General features: G+C 44.8%; 1 protein-coding gene across 2 annotated transcripts; it reads right to left on the reverse strand.

The window, feature by feature from the left end:
* Positions 1-338: 338 nt before the first annotated feature.
* LOC129591803 (uncharacterized) lies at positions 339-16,748 on the reverse strand. Of its 2 annotated transcripts, XM_055487621.1 has the most exons (20): positions 16,009-16,748; positions 15,845-15,945; positions 15,300-15,490; positions 15,044-15,197; positions 14,890-14,982; positions 14,708-14,829; positions 7,703-8,128; positions 6,921-7,080; positions 6,400-6,855; positions 6,210-6,329; positions 5,426-6,057; positions 4,922-5,360; positions 3,871-4,232; positions 3,633-3,808; positions 3,563-3,602; positions 2,868-3,341; positions 2,574-2,801; positions 1,952-2,506; positions 1,350-1,433; positions 339-898 (listed from the first exon to the last, which is right to left on the reverse strand). In XM_055487621.1, the coding sequence occupies exons 1-20, from the start codon at positions 16,335-16,337 to the stop codon at positions 479-481; spliced, it is 5,562 nt and encodes a 1,853-aa protein (XP_055343596.1). In that variant the 5' UTR covers positions 16,338-16,748; the 3' UTR covers positions 339-478. The 2 variants fall into 2 exon arrangements, with proteins under 2 accessions (XP_055343596.1, XP_055343595.1); XM_055487620.1 differs by having other exon boundaries at positions 3,563-3,808; positions 15,300-15,478; positions 16,009-16,747.
* Positions 16,749-16,867: the final 119 nt, after the last annotated feature.

Here is a 16,867-nt window from a genome sequence, read left to right on the forward strand (position 1 = left end):
CCATGCTTTGACAGTTAAACTACAACAACATACAAGTACGTAATATACAAGTCATACGTATCTGTACCTGCCGCTGCGGACGCAGGCGGGCAGGTCCACGTTTGGCTTCCGCTTAATTCCGTCCAACTGTTAAAATTCAAGGATTAAGCGTTTGCGCAAGCACCACATTTTCTAATGCGGTAAATCCTCACTGCAACTGCCGCTCTCTCTTTCTGCGCCGCGATGTTATTTAGCGTGTACTCGATTATTGGTCGCTTATTGTTATCGCTGTTACGCGAAATACGCTTTTGTACCTAACAATCGCCTTCTGTGACTCGGCTAAGAATTGTTTAAAAAACTTTTACGCTTAACTCTTTAATCAAACAGATTCAGTTAAAACGAACAGTTATAAACAACCAATCAGTTTCAGTTAAAGTTTAACCCAACTAAACAATAACACAAGCAAGTCAAGCGAGAAACAGGCTTCGACGGCATCCAGTTATTTGCCTTCGGGCTTCTTCTTCGTGAACCGCCCTCTCTGGTCTCGTTCCCGGGGTGCATTCGCCGTCTTCCCTGGCTTCTCACGCGTCTGCTGGGCGTCCTCCTCCTTCGTTTCCACGACAGTTGCGGGCGTGGGGGACTCTTCGCTTTGCGCCGCTGGCTCACTGTGCTCCGGTGCCTGCGCGTTCTGCTCCAACCGATCGTGCCAGTGCTCCCGGTCGAGGATGGGCACCCTGCCGCCCATATTCAGTTTGACCATACAATCAGTCGTCCGGCGACAACGCCAGAAGTGTTTCCCGTCTTTTCTTGAGAAGTCCCGGAGATATTCGTAACCGTCAAGCCTCAGCACGTCGCCCTTGCGCTGACTGACCGGAGCCACCGTTTCCCTGCCCGGTTGAACGGCGTGAACGGAGGATACCTAAGGACACGAGCAATGATAACATAAATCGCAATTTACAACCGAAAACAGCAACCTTGATTTTTCCAAAAATTCACAAAACATGAATATACACACTTTATTCATGTTTTAACACTTGTTTTTCCAAGCATTTACTCCAGAACATTTTTCGAACAATTATACGTTAATTTCAGTATTCAACAATCAAATTTTACCATTAATTTTTTCCATAATTTTTAGCTTAATTAAGCATTATTAATTCTTCCTTTTCAATTGAGTGCAAATATTTATTCAGGCATACGATGCAGCGTTATACGTACGAAACAATTATGTTCAAACATTTGTTTTCAATTTGTTCGCTGAGAATTCGTTTAACCTTTATTTTTTCTTTCGACTTTCTAAATATTTCAACATTAATGACTGATTGATGCCACTGATTTGCGTAAAGAAACCGCTGATGACCATTACCCACCTCGGCGTCATCGATCTTCTTCACGCCGCGCGCCTCCATCTTCTTGCGCGAAACTCCCGCATCGCCTTTTCCTCGTTCGCCCAGCTGCAACGGGAAACACGTTAAACGAACGCTGCACAATGACACAAGCCAGCTGACGCACATAAAATTTCCTCCAATCCAAGAAATGACTTCCCATTTACATATTTTTATCATGTTTCTGAATAAAATTTTACAGAGGAAAAATTAAGCATTTAAAGTTCAAGAAATTAAAACAATGGTGCAGGAAACGATTAACTAAATTACAAGTAATTTTAAAAACAAATACGCAAATCCAGTGCAACAAAAGCATTCAAAGAAAAACGCAATACGAGCATCGAGTTTTTCGAACGTTTTCTACTGGCATGTTTTTAAAAATCTGGTTTCACGTTTACTCAAACGGCCGACTGTCTCTGGTCCACCTCGCTTTCATGAATGAACTCATTTAAAAAATTTTATTTTTCGATTTAATGTCTATAAAAACATTATTAATTTTATTTCTAAATAATATTATAGTATTATATCGCCTGCAGCAACGCACTCGCATTTCACGGCATCGAATCTGACAATAACACAACGCTTACCAGAAGCTCCTGTTTGGCGGTCTCACACTCTTTGGGGCTGCCGGGGTCAAGCTCCGCGGGGGCTTTGCCGCTGGTCTCCTCGGTTGGCGCAGATTGCTTGCTGTTGGGGATGGCGGCGGGGATGCAGTTGTCGCTGCTCGTCTGCCGGTTCAGCGTGGAGAACTCCTCCACAATCTGCTCGCACGGTGCGCTTTTCACCATGAACTCGCCGACCGTCGCTGAGCCGTTCTCGCAATCGACCTGGCGCTGGGCGGCGGGGGCCGGAGCGTGGTAGGCGCGCGACGTCTCGTTTTCCACCACGTCGCCCAACTGGAACGACGCATCCTGCCCATTCTCGCCGATGCCCTCCATGCGCATCATCTCCGCCTCGCAGTTGTTCACCTTCTCCGTCTCGCCCGCCACTGTCACCCCGCTGGCCTTCTCGTCGTCGCGGCCCGGGAAGTTGATCTTCACCTGGAAGCGGTTATCCAGGTCCGTCAGAGTGCGGCCGTTGTCGTCCATGATGCGGGCATGGGTGCGGCTGTCCAGCGGCACCTCCACGCGCGACTTGCGCTTCTACACAACGGACATTAACGCGATTACATTTTACCTCTGTGCAGTCAACCCAGCACCTTGCCCTCACCTCGGATTCAGTGCGGGCTTGGCCCTTGTCGCGCGCCGCGGGCGCCTGCGACTCCAGGCCGCTGGTGACGGTCTTGTCGGCGTCCGCGCTGGCAGCGGCGTCTTGCGGGAACTGTATCTCCACTTGAAACTCGTTGCGCAGCTTGCGGACGTTCCCGCCGTGCTGGCCGCTGATCTGCAAATGGTGCGTGATGTCCACGCGCACCCCTGCGGGGTAGTTGTGCCCCGCCTGCACATGAAACAAACGCAAATCATTCTCCTGCATCAACACCAGCGCTAACTCCAGCAAGCATACCCGCTGTTTCTCCAACCTCTCCAGCTCCTTGACGCGCGCCGCCAGCTTTTCGTTGGCTTCATCCACGTTGCGGCGCTGGCCGCCGATCCCGATAACGTCGCTCTGATGCGCCGGGTTGGGGATGGCTTCGCGGTCCTCCGGTCGGCCGGTGACGCTGGCCTGTTTGGGCACTTCGGAGGCGGGTCCCACAGTGGGAGCCAGCTGCTCGCAGTTGGCATCGGCGGCGCGGTTGTCCATGCCCTCGGGGAACTTGATGCCGACGTCGACCTTCTCAGATACGTCCATGACAGGCACCTCACCAGGGTGGATGATGTTGGGCTTGGCGACGTCCATCGCATCCTGAGAGCCGAGCAAAACCACTTCCTTCTCCTCGGCCATGCTTACATTGCCAGTCTCCTGGATTTGCTGGATTTCTTCGGCGCGAGGCGCGGGGGAGCGATGGGGAATATCCACCAAATCGTCCACGGTGTTATGCTGCAAAGACAACCATTAAGCAGCAATAAGCAACGGTTTTATCATCAAACAGAAAATGACGGGAAACTAAAAATTAAACTAAAATAACGAAACACTAAATTTCAGAAATTTAAAAGGCATCTAAAAAATCATATAGAAGTATGAAACAACTAGAGCAACCAAAGGAATAAGACCGAAAATCGCCCGGCTTTCTTCACGAATTCGACCAAACGTCCCTTCACCTCTCGAACACATCCGGCGCAGAGCTTCCGCACTTTCAGGTCCAGCACACGACGGACCTGAAAGACTTGCCAGGCAGGCGCACCGGTGACCACAACCAGGTCTTTCTCGGGGAAGAACTGGACTTCCACACCGCGACACAGGCGGGCCAGCATAGCCTTCAGCCCATCCGAGTCACTTCCGGCCAGCCAGCTGTGGATGCTGCCGGGAGCTCGAAGCTGCACGTGAACAACGTGTATAGCCGGAATCTAAAAGTACGCGGCCGATGGTTGACGCATCTCGTAAACACGCATCGTTCCAGCTCACTGACCTGCTGAGCGAGGAGATCGAGAGCCTCTCCAAATCCGAGAGGATTCCCGTACAGGGTAACCGCATCACTGTCAGGCGACGTCGGTAATTTAACCGAAATCCCAGTCTTCTCGTGTACCCGGTGCAGGTACTTTCCGTCCGATCCCCGCAGATCGCGGTGGCAGGCGCGAGAAAGGTGCATCACGATCTCCTCATTGTCAGTGGGTTGCTGCGCGGAGAAGGGGGACATCTGCTGCGAGACTCGACACTCCAATTGTGGCGATACTGGAGACGTCGTCATCACCTGCGTGGACTGGCCGGTGCCACTCGGGATGGTTCTCTTTGAACCGCTGCCATCCCGCAGTTCAATCGTCACGACTCCGTCTGCGTAGGTTAATAAGTAAGTTACTTGTGACCGAATTGGTGCAAACCAAAGCAACTTTCGCTGTTCCGCACTCCCGTATACAGTATATTTTTTTGCATATACTGTTTTGAAGCCAAAGAAGCCATGTACATCTTTATACTGTTTTGAAGCAAAAGAATTTGTATACATAGGTATAAAATCCGTTTGCGAGCGCAACATCCGATTGTAAAGTTATGGTTGAATCAGAATTCCAAAAAGTTTAAAAGCATTCAGGCGTGCCAATAGTATAATTATAAACCGACACTTTGCATCCAATTACGATGAATATTTACAAAATGTCAGTAAAGTAAAAAAGTAAAAGTTACCGAGATACGGCGACGTAAAGTACAAAACTGACATGCAAAGGGGATGCAGCAAAGTAAAATTAAAAAGTAAACGTAAACCAGATACTGCTATGTAAAGTACAAAACTGACATGCAAAGGAGATGCAAATAACTTTTAAACCGGATGTTGCGCGCGCAAACGGATTTTATGCCTACGCATGCAGATTTTTTGGCTACAAAGTATCATAAAGCAATGCAAAAAATTGTTTGGGAGAGCACGATAACGAAAGTTTCCGTCAATGTACATGAATTTGGTGCTGCGTACTGGGCCAAATCCCTTAACGCAGTAGGGAAAGTAAAAAGAAATCCAAGAAATAAAAACTTACCAGCTTCTTCCGTCGCGGGACTTTGAGAGGCGGAAGGCGTTGTCCCAGAGGACCCCGTGATGGGCGACATCAGAGAGCCCTTCCTGAAGAGGTGTTTTTTGAACCGGTTGGCATCCGGGTCTACACAGAACAGGTTCATTTCCCTTAGCAGTGCCGCAAAACTGTCTTCAGATTCACTGCTCAAAGGTGACGACAGAGACAACGGCTGCACTTGCGCCAGCGGCGGACTGTGCACTGTTTGCGGCAGTTCACTGTCGCTGGCAGGGGACTCCAAGTGCGGTCCACTGGGTGACTGCCCGCTGACCAGTTGTGCCCCATCGGGTGGCCGCACTGGCGTACTCATTGGGATGTGGCTGTTCTCCGGATCACAGGGAGTTCTGACGTAAAACAGCATATAAGCCTTCTGCTTCAAAACCGTTCGCTTATCCGCCGGCGACACCTGCAAAACAATAAACGGTTTTAGAAAAACATTTATTTTTAATCGTCAATTAATCGCTTTAATACCTCTGCATCATTGCAGCAGAACCATGATTTTCCGTCGATGGTAACATAGGAAAAGTAGTGACCGGAATCCAAAGATGCACCGCGATGCACGAGCACCGCATACAGCTGATATATGACGTCGGAAGCATCATTGGGGTCACTCATAAACGGGCGCAAATTGAGCCGCTCTGGGAACGCGACAGCCTTATCAACCTTGGATAACGACATCCCGGTATCCAGATATCGCTTGAACAGCACCGTCAGGATGTTGGGTGGTACCTGTATCGTGAGCTGCTTGGTTGAGCGAGTCAACTTTCCACACAGTTCGCAATAGTAGAGGTTGTCCGGCGATGTCAACTCCTCGCGCTGGGTGTGGATGTGCAGCGCGTCCTCCAGGTGATTGACCGTCTCCCCAATCGCAAGCTGAATGTCCCAGAAGAGCTCCAACGTATCGAAGGTGTGCTTACACCCCTTGCAATGGACGCTGGACTGAGATACACCGTGGAATATCCAACCCGGCATGGTTGTTTCGACACCATCCACGGTGTCCGGATCTTGGTGTCCCGACGCTGCAAGCACCATGGCATTCATCACAAAGTGAAGAAATTGGTGTGCGTCATGCTGTCGGCCATCGGAATGCTCTTCCGCAAACACTGTCGCAATATAAATAACATCAATCACAACAGGAGCAACATCAGTTTTTGTATTTAATAAAAACTGATAAAGAAGCAAAAACAAAACTAAGACTTATTCTTGAGGAAACACATTTCAGATTTGTAAAGTCGGATAAAAAGAAGTTTCTTACGAGAAAGATTCTCAATGATCACTTTAGGTTCCAGCGCATCCATCGGGGAGGCGCGCAACACGGACAGTAGCAACTCTTGAAGCTTGCACGTGAGACAAAAGCCCGAGCCTTTGATATGACCTGCAAGCCAGAGTAATATTGCAGAAATATTATGCCACACAACTATTGCAGAAAGTTCAAAGCCACCCACAGTGATGATTGTTCTTCACAAAGTAATTATACAATGGCGCTGTATGCGCAAGACATTGCAGTGTGGCATTGATAAAGCACGTCGTTTTGCTCGGATTCGTCAGTCCGCAGCCGACGGCCATGTCCGGATGCGGCCACTCCAAATCGATGGCAGGCGGCCACTCCAAATCATGAAGGCTGCCTTCCATAAGTTTCCCGGTGCTGGGCGTCGGTGATGTAGCCGGACTGGCCGGCGAGGCGGATTGTTCGGAGGAGCGTGCTGCAGGGTCGTGGGTGTTGGCAGAAGGGGGCACGAACAGCGGCTCACGGACAATCTCCGCCGGCAGCACCACACTGGTCAGCGTCGGCGCACCGGTCCGGATATTGAGCTCGCTTGCGGGGGATTTGGGGGGCAGCTTCGTCTTGGTGGGCAATCCCAAGGGCGGCTGAACGACGCCGTCGGGGAGCACCGGGCCACCTGGTGAAATTACACGCTTATTGAAATCCCTAAAAACCGGCAGCTTTCGCAAATAATAATTTTACTTGTCGGCAGAGGAGCCAGCGTTAATCCCTCGTTGCTCGACGGGAGCGTAACGGATAAAGGCGTCCGTACAGGCGAGTTAACCTCGCCAGATGTGCTCCGGACATTCCCCATAGCTGCGGTCTCGGCTGCGGCTTTCTTGCCGCAATCTTTACTGATCGGCTAAACGACAGACAAATCGTCAGGCAATTTCCACATGACAAGTCGCTAATATTTTGACAATTTAATTATAGGTAATTTATTTGCTTAATTAAAAAATAATGTTGTTACAGTTTCATGGCTGGATCAGTTACGGTAGTTGACAGTGTAATCGTAAAGTCATTTATTATCCTCTTTTATTGTAATTTTGTGAACTACAAAATTCCGCGAAATTAAATTCCAAAAAATGTAAATTAAGCAACAAAATTATTCACTGATTATTAATTTAAGTACTTAAATAACGCATTACAAAATGCTGTAATCCCAAATGAAATTCCACATGAAATTCGAAATTAAGCTCCAAATTAAATTCCAGCTAAATCTCAGATTAAATTACAAATTAAAATACAAAAAAATTCCAAATCAAATCCCGAATTAAATTCAAATAAATTCCGAATTAAATCCCAGTAAAATCTCAAAATAAATTACAAATTAAATTACAAAACAAATTCCAAATCAAATCTCGAATTAAATCCCCAATTACGTATATGACTCAAACGGCTTGTAATAAACATAAAGTCCCAGCCTGCACTTCCGGTACGACAACCGCTTTGCTACTGGGCACAATGGGGTTCAATGGGCGGACCTGCGCACTGGTACTTCTGGTCTGCATGCCCGTCGGCGCCGCGCAGCCCGGCTGCACCACACTGCCGCTGCTGGCCGAGATGGACCGGCCGAAGGTGTCCGGCGCCGCCGCCAGAACATTCGGCTGGATCAACGGGTCCCCGCCGGGCGTCGGGCTCAATGTCGAGCTGTGCTGGATGTCCTCCCCACGCAGCGCCAACTCCGACAGATCGCTCGGCTGGTACAGCTGGACTGGGCGGAAGGTGTCTGGGGACAGCATGGCGTCCAGAGTGTCGCCGCTGTGCTGCGTCGTCGTCGGGGGCGGCGGGGCGTATGGCGGCGAGTCAGACATGTAGACGCTGGAGGCACCGGCCGCGGACTGAGTGCGGTAGCTGTTGGTGGTGGACCGATCAAAAGCCGGGGAGCTGAGGGGCAGCGCCAGCGAATGCTGTAAAAAAATCACGCGGACTAACCAAAACAAACTAACAATAATTCAGAAAATTAATCTATTAATAACTACCCACGCCTAACAATAAGAATTAAATTAATCATAGTGTCACGTAATGATTTTTATATAGATAATTGAGCGACAGCTCTGATTCACTTTTATGATTTTGCTACTGTTTACTGATTCATTTGAGCGATATGCTCACTCGTGCTATCTGATATTATTCTTTCCTACTTGTTTGCCTACAAATACTGCTGTTCTTTACTTCTAATGCACGGATGCATGCATTCAGTACCACTTCCGACAGTACACTTTGTACTTCTACCTGATTTCTTTCCTAATAACAATTCCCTGCCTCGCATTGCCTTTCTGTTACCGTTAATGCATATTATCATATGTTAGCATACCGGCCGGTTTAGCCGTGCCGTGACCTTTAATTACTTTGCTCTGCCATAAATTATGTAACAAACTGGTCCGACGACTGAGAAGTACCTGTCGGTTACTTCAGCTGTCAGTTATTATTATTTTATTTTTTGTTTGTTTTTCTTAATGTACGATGACTTAATACGACGATACCATCACCGTTCACAGCGGCTGCCGCTGCCACTGCCGTTTGTACTACGCCGCATTCGAGCAGCGTGATTTTCCAGACGCTAGCAAGCCATAACCGGGAACTGATGTTCTCGCGCGCTTTCCGATTTTGTCGTTCGTTCGCAATACCAGGCTAGCATGTTCCGTCGTGAGTATACTTGACAACTGCCTTTTTAAAAAATTTAATGGCGATAATCCTAGTGCAGTACTTCTGATAACTTTGTTCTTATGTAAATGCTCGAGTTGTAAACAAAAGTGTCTCTTGAAAACGACTATATGGCGTGTGATATTGGTGCATCATCTGCTGATTCAGTTCTTAGAGATCTGCCTTCATAAAAATAATTTGCACTGCGCTTTTAATTATCTCATAAAATTTCCGCCGAACTGTGCAGAGTTGAAAAATTGCAGTTTAAAAATGTTTCTTTTGTTTTCGAATTACCGGATATTTCTCGATATGCCTGACCGTATTGTTTTTCATTTCAAGAACACTGTTCACTGATTGCGTCTTGAAACAAGAAAGATCATTCGTGTAACTGTTTTCTAATTTCGCTTTGCTGTTTCATGGTAAAAAAAAAGTTTTTACATTTCGAATATTCCCATGAAGGTTGATTGGATTAAATTTACGTCGATGCCGCATCAGTGCTTCCGAAAAGCGATAGCTCGATATTACAACAATCTTTACTTGACAGCATGTGTCGGTTACGATATTTCTGTTGGACAATCGAACTATCAGTTCTCTGCTTATGAAATTTAATAATTCGTTAGCAAGATGAATAGTTCGTTTCTGATGTTTTTGGTGACCTTTGTTTTCGAAAAAAAATATACTTCACTTTTGTTGTTTAGCGATTTGTGCCTTGATCTTATCCTGTCTTGACTCGTTGAGTCAGTAGATGTTTGCATGCCGGGGCTATGCCCTATTCACAATCTGGAACTGCCGAACCCAATTACACTTTTTCTCGTTGTTGGAAAATTTCAGAGATTTCTGGGCTTGTTTACTGATTAGCGATTGGATAAGAATATTCTTCGTTGACTAATACCGTTTCTTGTGACCAATCCCTAACCGAACCTAGTTCAACGTTCCTGGCCGTTCCTAAAATAACTTCGAATCTATCTGATTAATCAGACTTGCCGAACCTTATTACTCAACGCTTTTCTTGGTTGTTAAATCTGCAGCTTTACTGAAATGAATCCGCCCAAAAGAACTGGTAATTACCCTCCTACTGTCCAGTCAAGAGAAGCAGATCAAAGCTTGGTTGAGTCATTTCTGTTGGCCATGAAATCATCAGAAAAGCTTTGTACACGTCGGCATTCAGTTGCAGTCATGGACCACGAACTCCTCAAGGACTTAGTTCCATGTAGCCCGGTTGTCGATGTACTAGGACCCGTTACAGTTATTAAAACTCCGGTTTTGTTATCAATGGTTGCCAAAGTTAACAAATTTTTGAATGAGTACAGTTCTCTTTTAAATCAGCTTAATGCGCCGTCCAAGCCCAAACGTAAACGCGAAAGCCGTGCTTGTAACTACTGCCACAAGGTTGGTCACCTTTATTCCGTATGTTATTTAAACCCAAATAGCCGTAATTACAGGCCTGTTGAAAAGGGTAAACGTAACACTACTAACGTTGGTGGTGCACGACGTCAACAGTCTGCAAGCGGTGAGCATTCGGCCACGCAAGCCAGATCACCGTCCCGTTCGGCAAGTGCACCGGGACAGCCACGCTGATATTAATGAGGCTGTTGTATATATGCTTGTATATATGCCAAGTTGTATTGAATTATTTACGAAACACTAAAAAAAATGTTTATGAGACTTTTCCGTTTCCAAATATCACTGTCCTGCCTTAATACTGCATGTGCATATGCGTTTAGTGCATCGTTTTGTAGGAATGTTATGACCGTCTAAAATGTAGTAAAAAAATAACCGTTTTGTTTTAGCTCTTTAACTTTGTAACCTTTTATCCACTTTTAATCACTTATCATTTGATTTCCTAAAATGTTTGGCTCAAATCATTGACGGATCCGACCTAACGTACAACTGGTTTTTAAACTTACTGTATGAAGTTTTTTGTCAAAGAGGGGAAGGGATAAAAGCGACGTACTAGATTCTGCAATAATTATCTATCCAGGAAGAAGCACATCGGCGAATGAATTATCTGAAGCAATGCACGTGTGCTTTTTATGTTTTTGAAAATTTATTTCGAGGAAATATGTTTTTGATATTTTATTTTGGTTTAATGCACGTGTTTCTTTTTGTGTTTTTGGAATTTTTATTGTTGAACTGGCCAGAGAATAAATGACTCCGCAAAGCGACGGCACTGGATAGACACAACTAGTAGGTCAAGGTGACAGATTGGACGAACGTTGTGCCCAATGTACATACTTTATTCGCATAGCTGAAAACTACCAGAGTGCGAGTCTGGATTAACGTTTTTTATTATGCAACAAAATTAATCACTGTGAACTCTAGAACTGCAGACTAGAATTTGCTTTGATTTAAATTAAATATTAATTAAAAGCTTCAAACCGTTGCGCTGTGGGTGCCGTATAGCTGTGAATAATCAGGTGCATACATGGTTAACGAAAAGGTTGACTTAGTGTTTGAAAAGAAAGTGCACGTTCTTTTTAAAACTTTAGTATCACCTAAGGGAAGAACTGCAGACTCGTCCGGAGAGCGTAGTGACCCAGCCGGTAAAATAATGAATTGTTGCATTTAATCAAAGGCAAAAGCCTCGGAGTCAAGTTAATGTTCGTTTAGTTGAAAAGAGTATACTCAGACCGGCGAAGCTATACCATGGACCGCAGTAAAAGTTGGCAGAATCTTAATGAATCCCCTGTGTAGTGATAAAGTGCGAGTAGCGTCTACGCATAATGGTTTAATTTGGAATTTTGACAGCCCGAAACTTAAGAGTTTTCATAAACTCAGATTGGTTTATGTAAGGTTGAAAGAGCCAAAAAAAAGAGGATTCTAATCTTGGAACTCAATGAGTAATGCGTTTTTGATTGTCCGATATTCCTGATAATTGCGTGTTTGGAAAACTATATTTTATTGCTTTTATTTGTACTCTTTCGAATGGGTATTTCTTTTCCAGGATGGTATTTGTATGTGTTCGTTAAGTGTTTTCTGCAGCATTGGTGTTCCGCGAAACGCGATGTTTTTGAAAAGCCTCCGAAATTCCTGCAGCCCGCCCGCAGACCTGAACCCTCATAGGCCCGTTATTATAAGACGATATAAAATTATACGCTCAAGACAAAAGCGTTAGCAAATGAAGTTGTGCAAAAATGACCCTTGTTGGAAATTTAAAAAAAAAAAAAAAAAATTTTAAAAAAAATTTACATGATCATAACGGCGGATTGTGCCAGATGTATTTATTTTCTCGCAACTTGCTGAACTGAGTTTCGTTTCCCTTCAAAATGGCTCTTTGTAAATTTTAGGACTGCGCAGACTGAGATTTACATTGATTCCAAACAAAAATAAGTTTATTTCAAACTTTTCATTTATGACTGAATATATTTCGTCATGGAAAATTTATTGCGAATCATAACAGCTATCAAAATATTGCTGAAAGTGTAACGCTCCACCTGCCTTTGTGAAAATCATACAAAAGGCCGTAAAAATGAGAACGGCATTCGTTTAACGGAAACAGAGTTGAGCTGTGAATTCGTCTTTTTAGTTAGCGCTTGTAAGTGTCATTCCAGGCAAATGCGTTCTGTGTGCAGCCTCCTTTGGGCCTGCACCACCTTGTAATCCACAAGCCTGATGTAAGCCGACCGGCTCAATTAGGCTTGGATCAACGCACTATTTTCTGCGCGGACACACCCGTGAACTCCCTCCAGCTGACCGAATCGTTTCTCGCGTTGGACCGATTATCAACAACTGTGGTTGGACAGATACCGTTTGGATTCCACACGTGTTCCCCGACCTGTTCGTCTCTTTACGTCGTTTCCGTACTGCTATGGACGCTGGCCCCTTTGATAACGGAGGACCATTAACCAACAGCTCAGTATAATCGCTTAGCATTAGCCTTGTTTTACCGCTCATGTAAAGTCAGCCAGCAAATAAATTAAAATTTAAAAAATATTACCCTAAAAGTTCAAAAATATTCTATTTCATTTTGATTGTTCGTCTATTTTGCGTAATTAATTGTTTGTTTATTTTGTTTTTTAATTAAATTTAAGTCAGGTTCTTGCATTATATATAGGTAGGTTTAAAATCGTCTGGATTATTGTACTAAATCTTCCCAATATAAAAAAAAAATCGCTTTATTCTTGAAGAAAAAATTATGAAATAACACTGGTTTGGAAATTTTCTTCGCCACTTGTGTGATTTTAATTCGAATTTTAAAAAAAGTATCTAGGAGATAAACCCGGTTCTATCCTCGAAAACCCAGCGACATCGGGCTCGCTAACTGAAGCTTTAGGTCGCCGCATTTTATCAATCATTACAGCCTTGAAGAGGTGACCGAGTGCTCATATCGATTGCCCTGCATTACAACCATGGTTAGAGCATAGTATTTTTGTATATAGATGGAAGTCAAACTTTTCTGAGGCAAAATTTAATTTTGAAATTAAAATAATTTACGAATATTCTGGTGCAGCTGTTTGTTTGCAGTGTCTACGCGAATCAAAATCGCTCACAGGCCTCACGATTAACCCACTCCAGTCTAGAATCGATGTACAAAAACCTGTCTGAAACAGCAATACCATCTGCTGTGAAGTCTCTGCAAAAAAAAAAAAAACTTGTCTGCAACAGCATAAAATTGGCTGTAATGTCTCTGACCAAAACCTGTCAGCAACAGCACTGAAAATTGCTGTGAAAAAAAGAACAGAACAGAATTCCGTAAAGGATCGTACACGCGCGACTCGATCGCAGAAGACGCAAAATTACCAGTCAGACACGAGTTTAGCATCGTAGACTGAATGCACTGAAGTTGCATTAAAAAAGGGGAAAAGAGGCGTGTGTTTAGACAAGCGAACGAACAATGTTTAAAACCAGTGACTTAATATCTATAAATTAGATTTTTGGTATCGATTTAGCCTCAGAAAATGAGATGTCTATTTATTTGCTTGAATACGGTGTTCTGTTGTGGTTTTGGTGTATGGTTGACCGCGGATCAAAGTTCAAGTTCAAGTGCGACCGAATGACATCATCGTTAGCACCGCATTTATTATAAAAATGAGTCAGGGAATCTAAATCCAAAAACATTTATAAAATGAAAATTTGATTTAACCCGGGTTTTCCCTAAAAGCGTTACGAAAATAAATTATTCCGCTGTATTACCTATATTTCTTATAACCGTATCAATTATAAATATTATTTGCATAATAATACCCGTTGTTTCTTGGATGTGTTTTGAAAATTTCTAAACGCAAAAATAGCTGCTTTATCGTATTGCTGGTTGACTGGCTTTTCTGCTTTTCTTGTCTAGTTATGGACTGCGGACAGTCCTTTTCACACGGAGAGAAGTGTCACGTAATGATTTTTATATAGATAATTGAGCGACAGCTCTGATTCACTTTTATGATTTTGCTACTGTTTACTGATTCATTTGAGCGATATGCTCACTCGTGCTATCTGATATTATTCTTTCCTACTTGTTTGCCTACAAATACTGCTGTTCTTTACTTCTAATGCACGGATGCATGCATTCAGTACCACTTCCGACAGTACACTTTGTACTTCTACCTGATTTCTTTCCTAATAACAATTCCCTGCCTCGCATTGCCTTTCTGTTACCGTTAATGCATATTATCATATGTTAGCATACCGGCCGGTTTAGCCGTGCCGTGACCTTTAATTACTTTGCTCTGCCATAAATTATGTAACAATAGGTCAACAATAATTATATCAATAATAGTAAATTCCTATATAAGAATAAATTATTGGTAAAAGATTAAACTATGAATAAAACAACAGCGATTAATAAATGAATAAGGAAAAAATTAAAATTAATATAAATGATTAAGAATGACTAAGGATGCCGATCTGACCTTCCGGTAAGCATCGGAGTCGCCGGAATAATCCAGAGATATGAACTCCTGCGAACTGTCCATCCCGACCTGTCCCGTGGAGCTGCAGCCGGACGAAGCCTCATTTTTCCGCGTAAAATACTCTGCAACACAGTAAAGGCGCTGCGCACACCGAGTATTACTCAACGCCGAGTGCTGAATACCGGTGCACATCTCCAGTGTGGCCTTAATGTCATCCAACAACGACAGCAGCGGCAGTAGTCCCGCTGGGATAATTTCCGCGCACCCGGCATGGTCTGCACCAAATGATGCTAATCATACACAAAAATATAACAATAAAGGCGAAATAGCGGATACCGATTTCGCGGGGATCGGGGAAGGCGGAGTGTTGCGGACCGAGGCGGGGCAGCAGGGCGTCGGTCAAGTCCGGCAGGGGGACGTCGTCCAGCACGATGGACTCCTCGAAACACGGCTGCATCACCATGCTCCCGCTGTGCGGATCGCTCACCGCCTGAACAATTGCAACATACAGTATCATCAAAACAGCCAAATTGTGGTTATTAATACGGCACAGCATTCTTATTAATTCATTATTATTATTACGACGGCGTACACTGGCGGCCATGCTGTCGCTGCGGGTGCGGACGCCGGAGATGCGGTCCTTGTACCACAGCCGCCAGCGGCGGTACTCGGAGACGATGGACAGCCGACGCTTCCAGTACTTGCCCGCCACCAGCTGCACCGAGTTGTCCACTTCGTTCGATGCGTTCACCGGCCGCACAGGCTCGATAACTGCACAAACATCTTCCGAATAACACAAGACACAGTAATTATTTTTCGCATTTTAATGACGTACGTAATTTTTTTTAATGAATAAATTCATTACAGTTATTCAGCCTGCATTCTAAAATTTCTGTTATTTTTTTTCTACACAGGCATAAATCAAATTAATGTTTTACGATTCCAGCCGTTATTATGCGCACTTGTGTACATTCCATTAAATTAAAAATTAATATTAGAAATTCCTGGAACTGCCACAACGAATTCGTTTGTGATATCTGATGGTGGCGATCTTAAAAATTATCCTTAAGAAAATTTAAAATTAAATTAATACCGTAGCCAATTAAATTAATGCAGTAGCCAAGCGAATCAACTTACAGTCCATGTGCCAGGCCCGCCGAATGACGTTACTCAGGCGGATCTTTTGAGCTGAGCTGAGTCCCTTGAAATTATTCCATGTGGGAGACGTCAATTTCGCCCTAAATCATTGCCAGCTAAATTCCCCTGACAGAGTAAGAGGAAATGCAAATGCCGCCACCCACTTGTTGGCCAGCGTCATGCTCTGGAACAGCTTGCGAAGCGACGAGTCGACGAACAACCCCTGCTGTGGCGCAGTATCCAGCAGCATCCCGTCGTGCGTCACGGAGTTGCTGCGTTCGCGCGGCCGATGGGTTTGCTGGGGCGCTCGGGTGGCGGGGCGGGAGGGGCGCGTCTGGACGGCCATCGGGGGAGCGTGCGCCGGCGCCCGCATGGCCGGGCGCGTGCGGACATGCTGGAACGCCGTGGCGCCACTGAGCAGATCCTCCGAGCTCGTCGTCAACACGTCACTCGCATTATCGCAGTCCTGGTCCTGTGAAACGTTGCTCATCATGAAGAGCTGCTGTGGATAATCTCTGATGACAAAATATTCTTAATGATGGAGAAAAACTTCTGAACAGTAAATAATAATCAGCAATCAGCACTTGGAAGGAAGAAGCAAAAAAACTAGTTCGCTGTTGCTCGCCAGTTTAGATGGACAAGCAGTTCTCTCGGTGACACAAAGTTATCCATCTAAACTGGCGCCCGGTGGGGGGCACAAGAACGTGCTGTGCTTGGTAGCCTTTCTCTAAAGCTCCAGCTAGAGAGTGGACCGAATATTATATCTGTTAATTCTGATTTTTTTTCGAAGATCTCGATGTACTTTATTACAGCGTGATAACAATATCAAGATCTAATTACGGTTAAACGAAACAACATTCTCGACGGTCCCCATTACTGAAGCAGCATTACCACGTTGAATTGCTAAAGAGATGTTCTGTTTCAAAAACTCCAGATTGGACGCAGCGCCTTGCAGTGAACGTCTTTGGGGCGGTCTGACCGTGGCCTGATAATTATTAAAACTGCGAAACCACTTGTACGTAA

The sequence above is a fragment of the Paramacrobiotus metropolitanus genome, unplaced genomic scaffold, assembly GCF_019649055.1.
Source record: "Paramacrobiotus metropolitanus isolate TYO unplaced genomic scaffold, Prichtersi_v1.0 Parri_scaffold0000048, whole genome shotgun sequence".
NCBI lineage: Eukaryota > Metazoa > Tardigrada > Eutardigrada > Parachela > Macrobiotidae > Paramacrobiotus > Paramacrobiotus metropolitanus.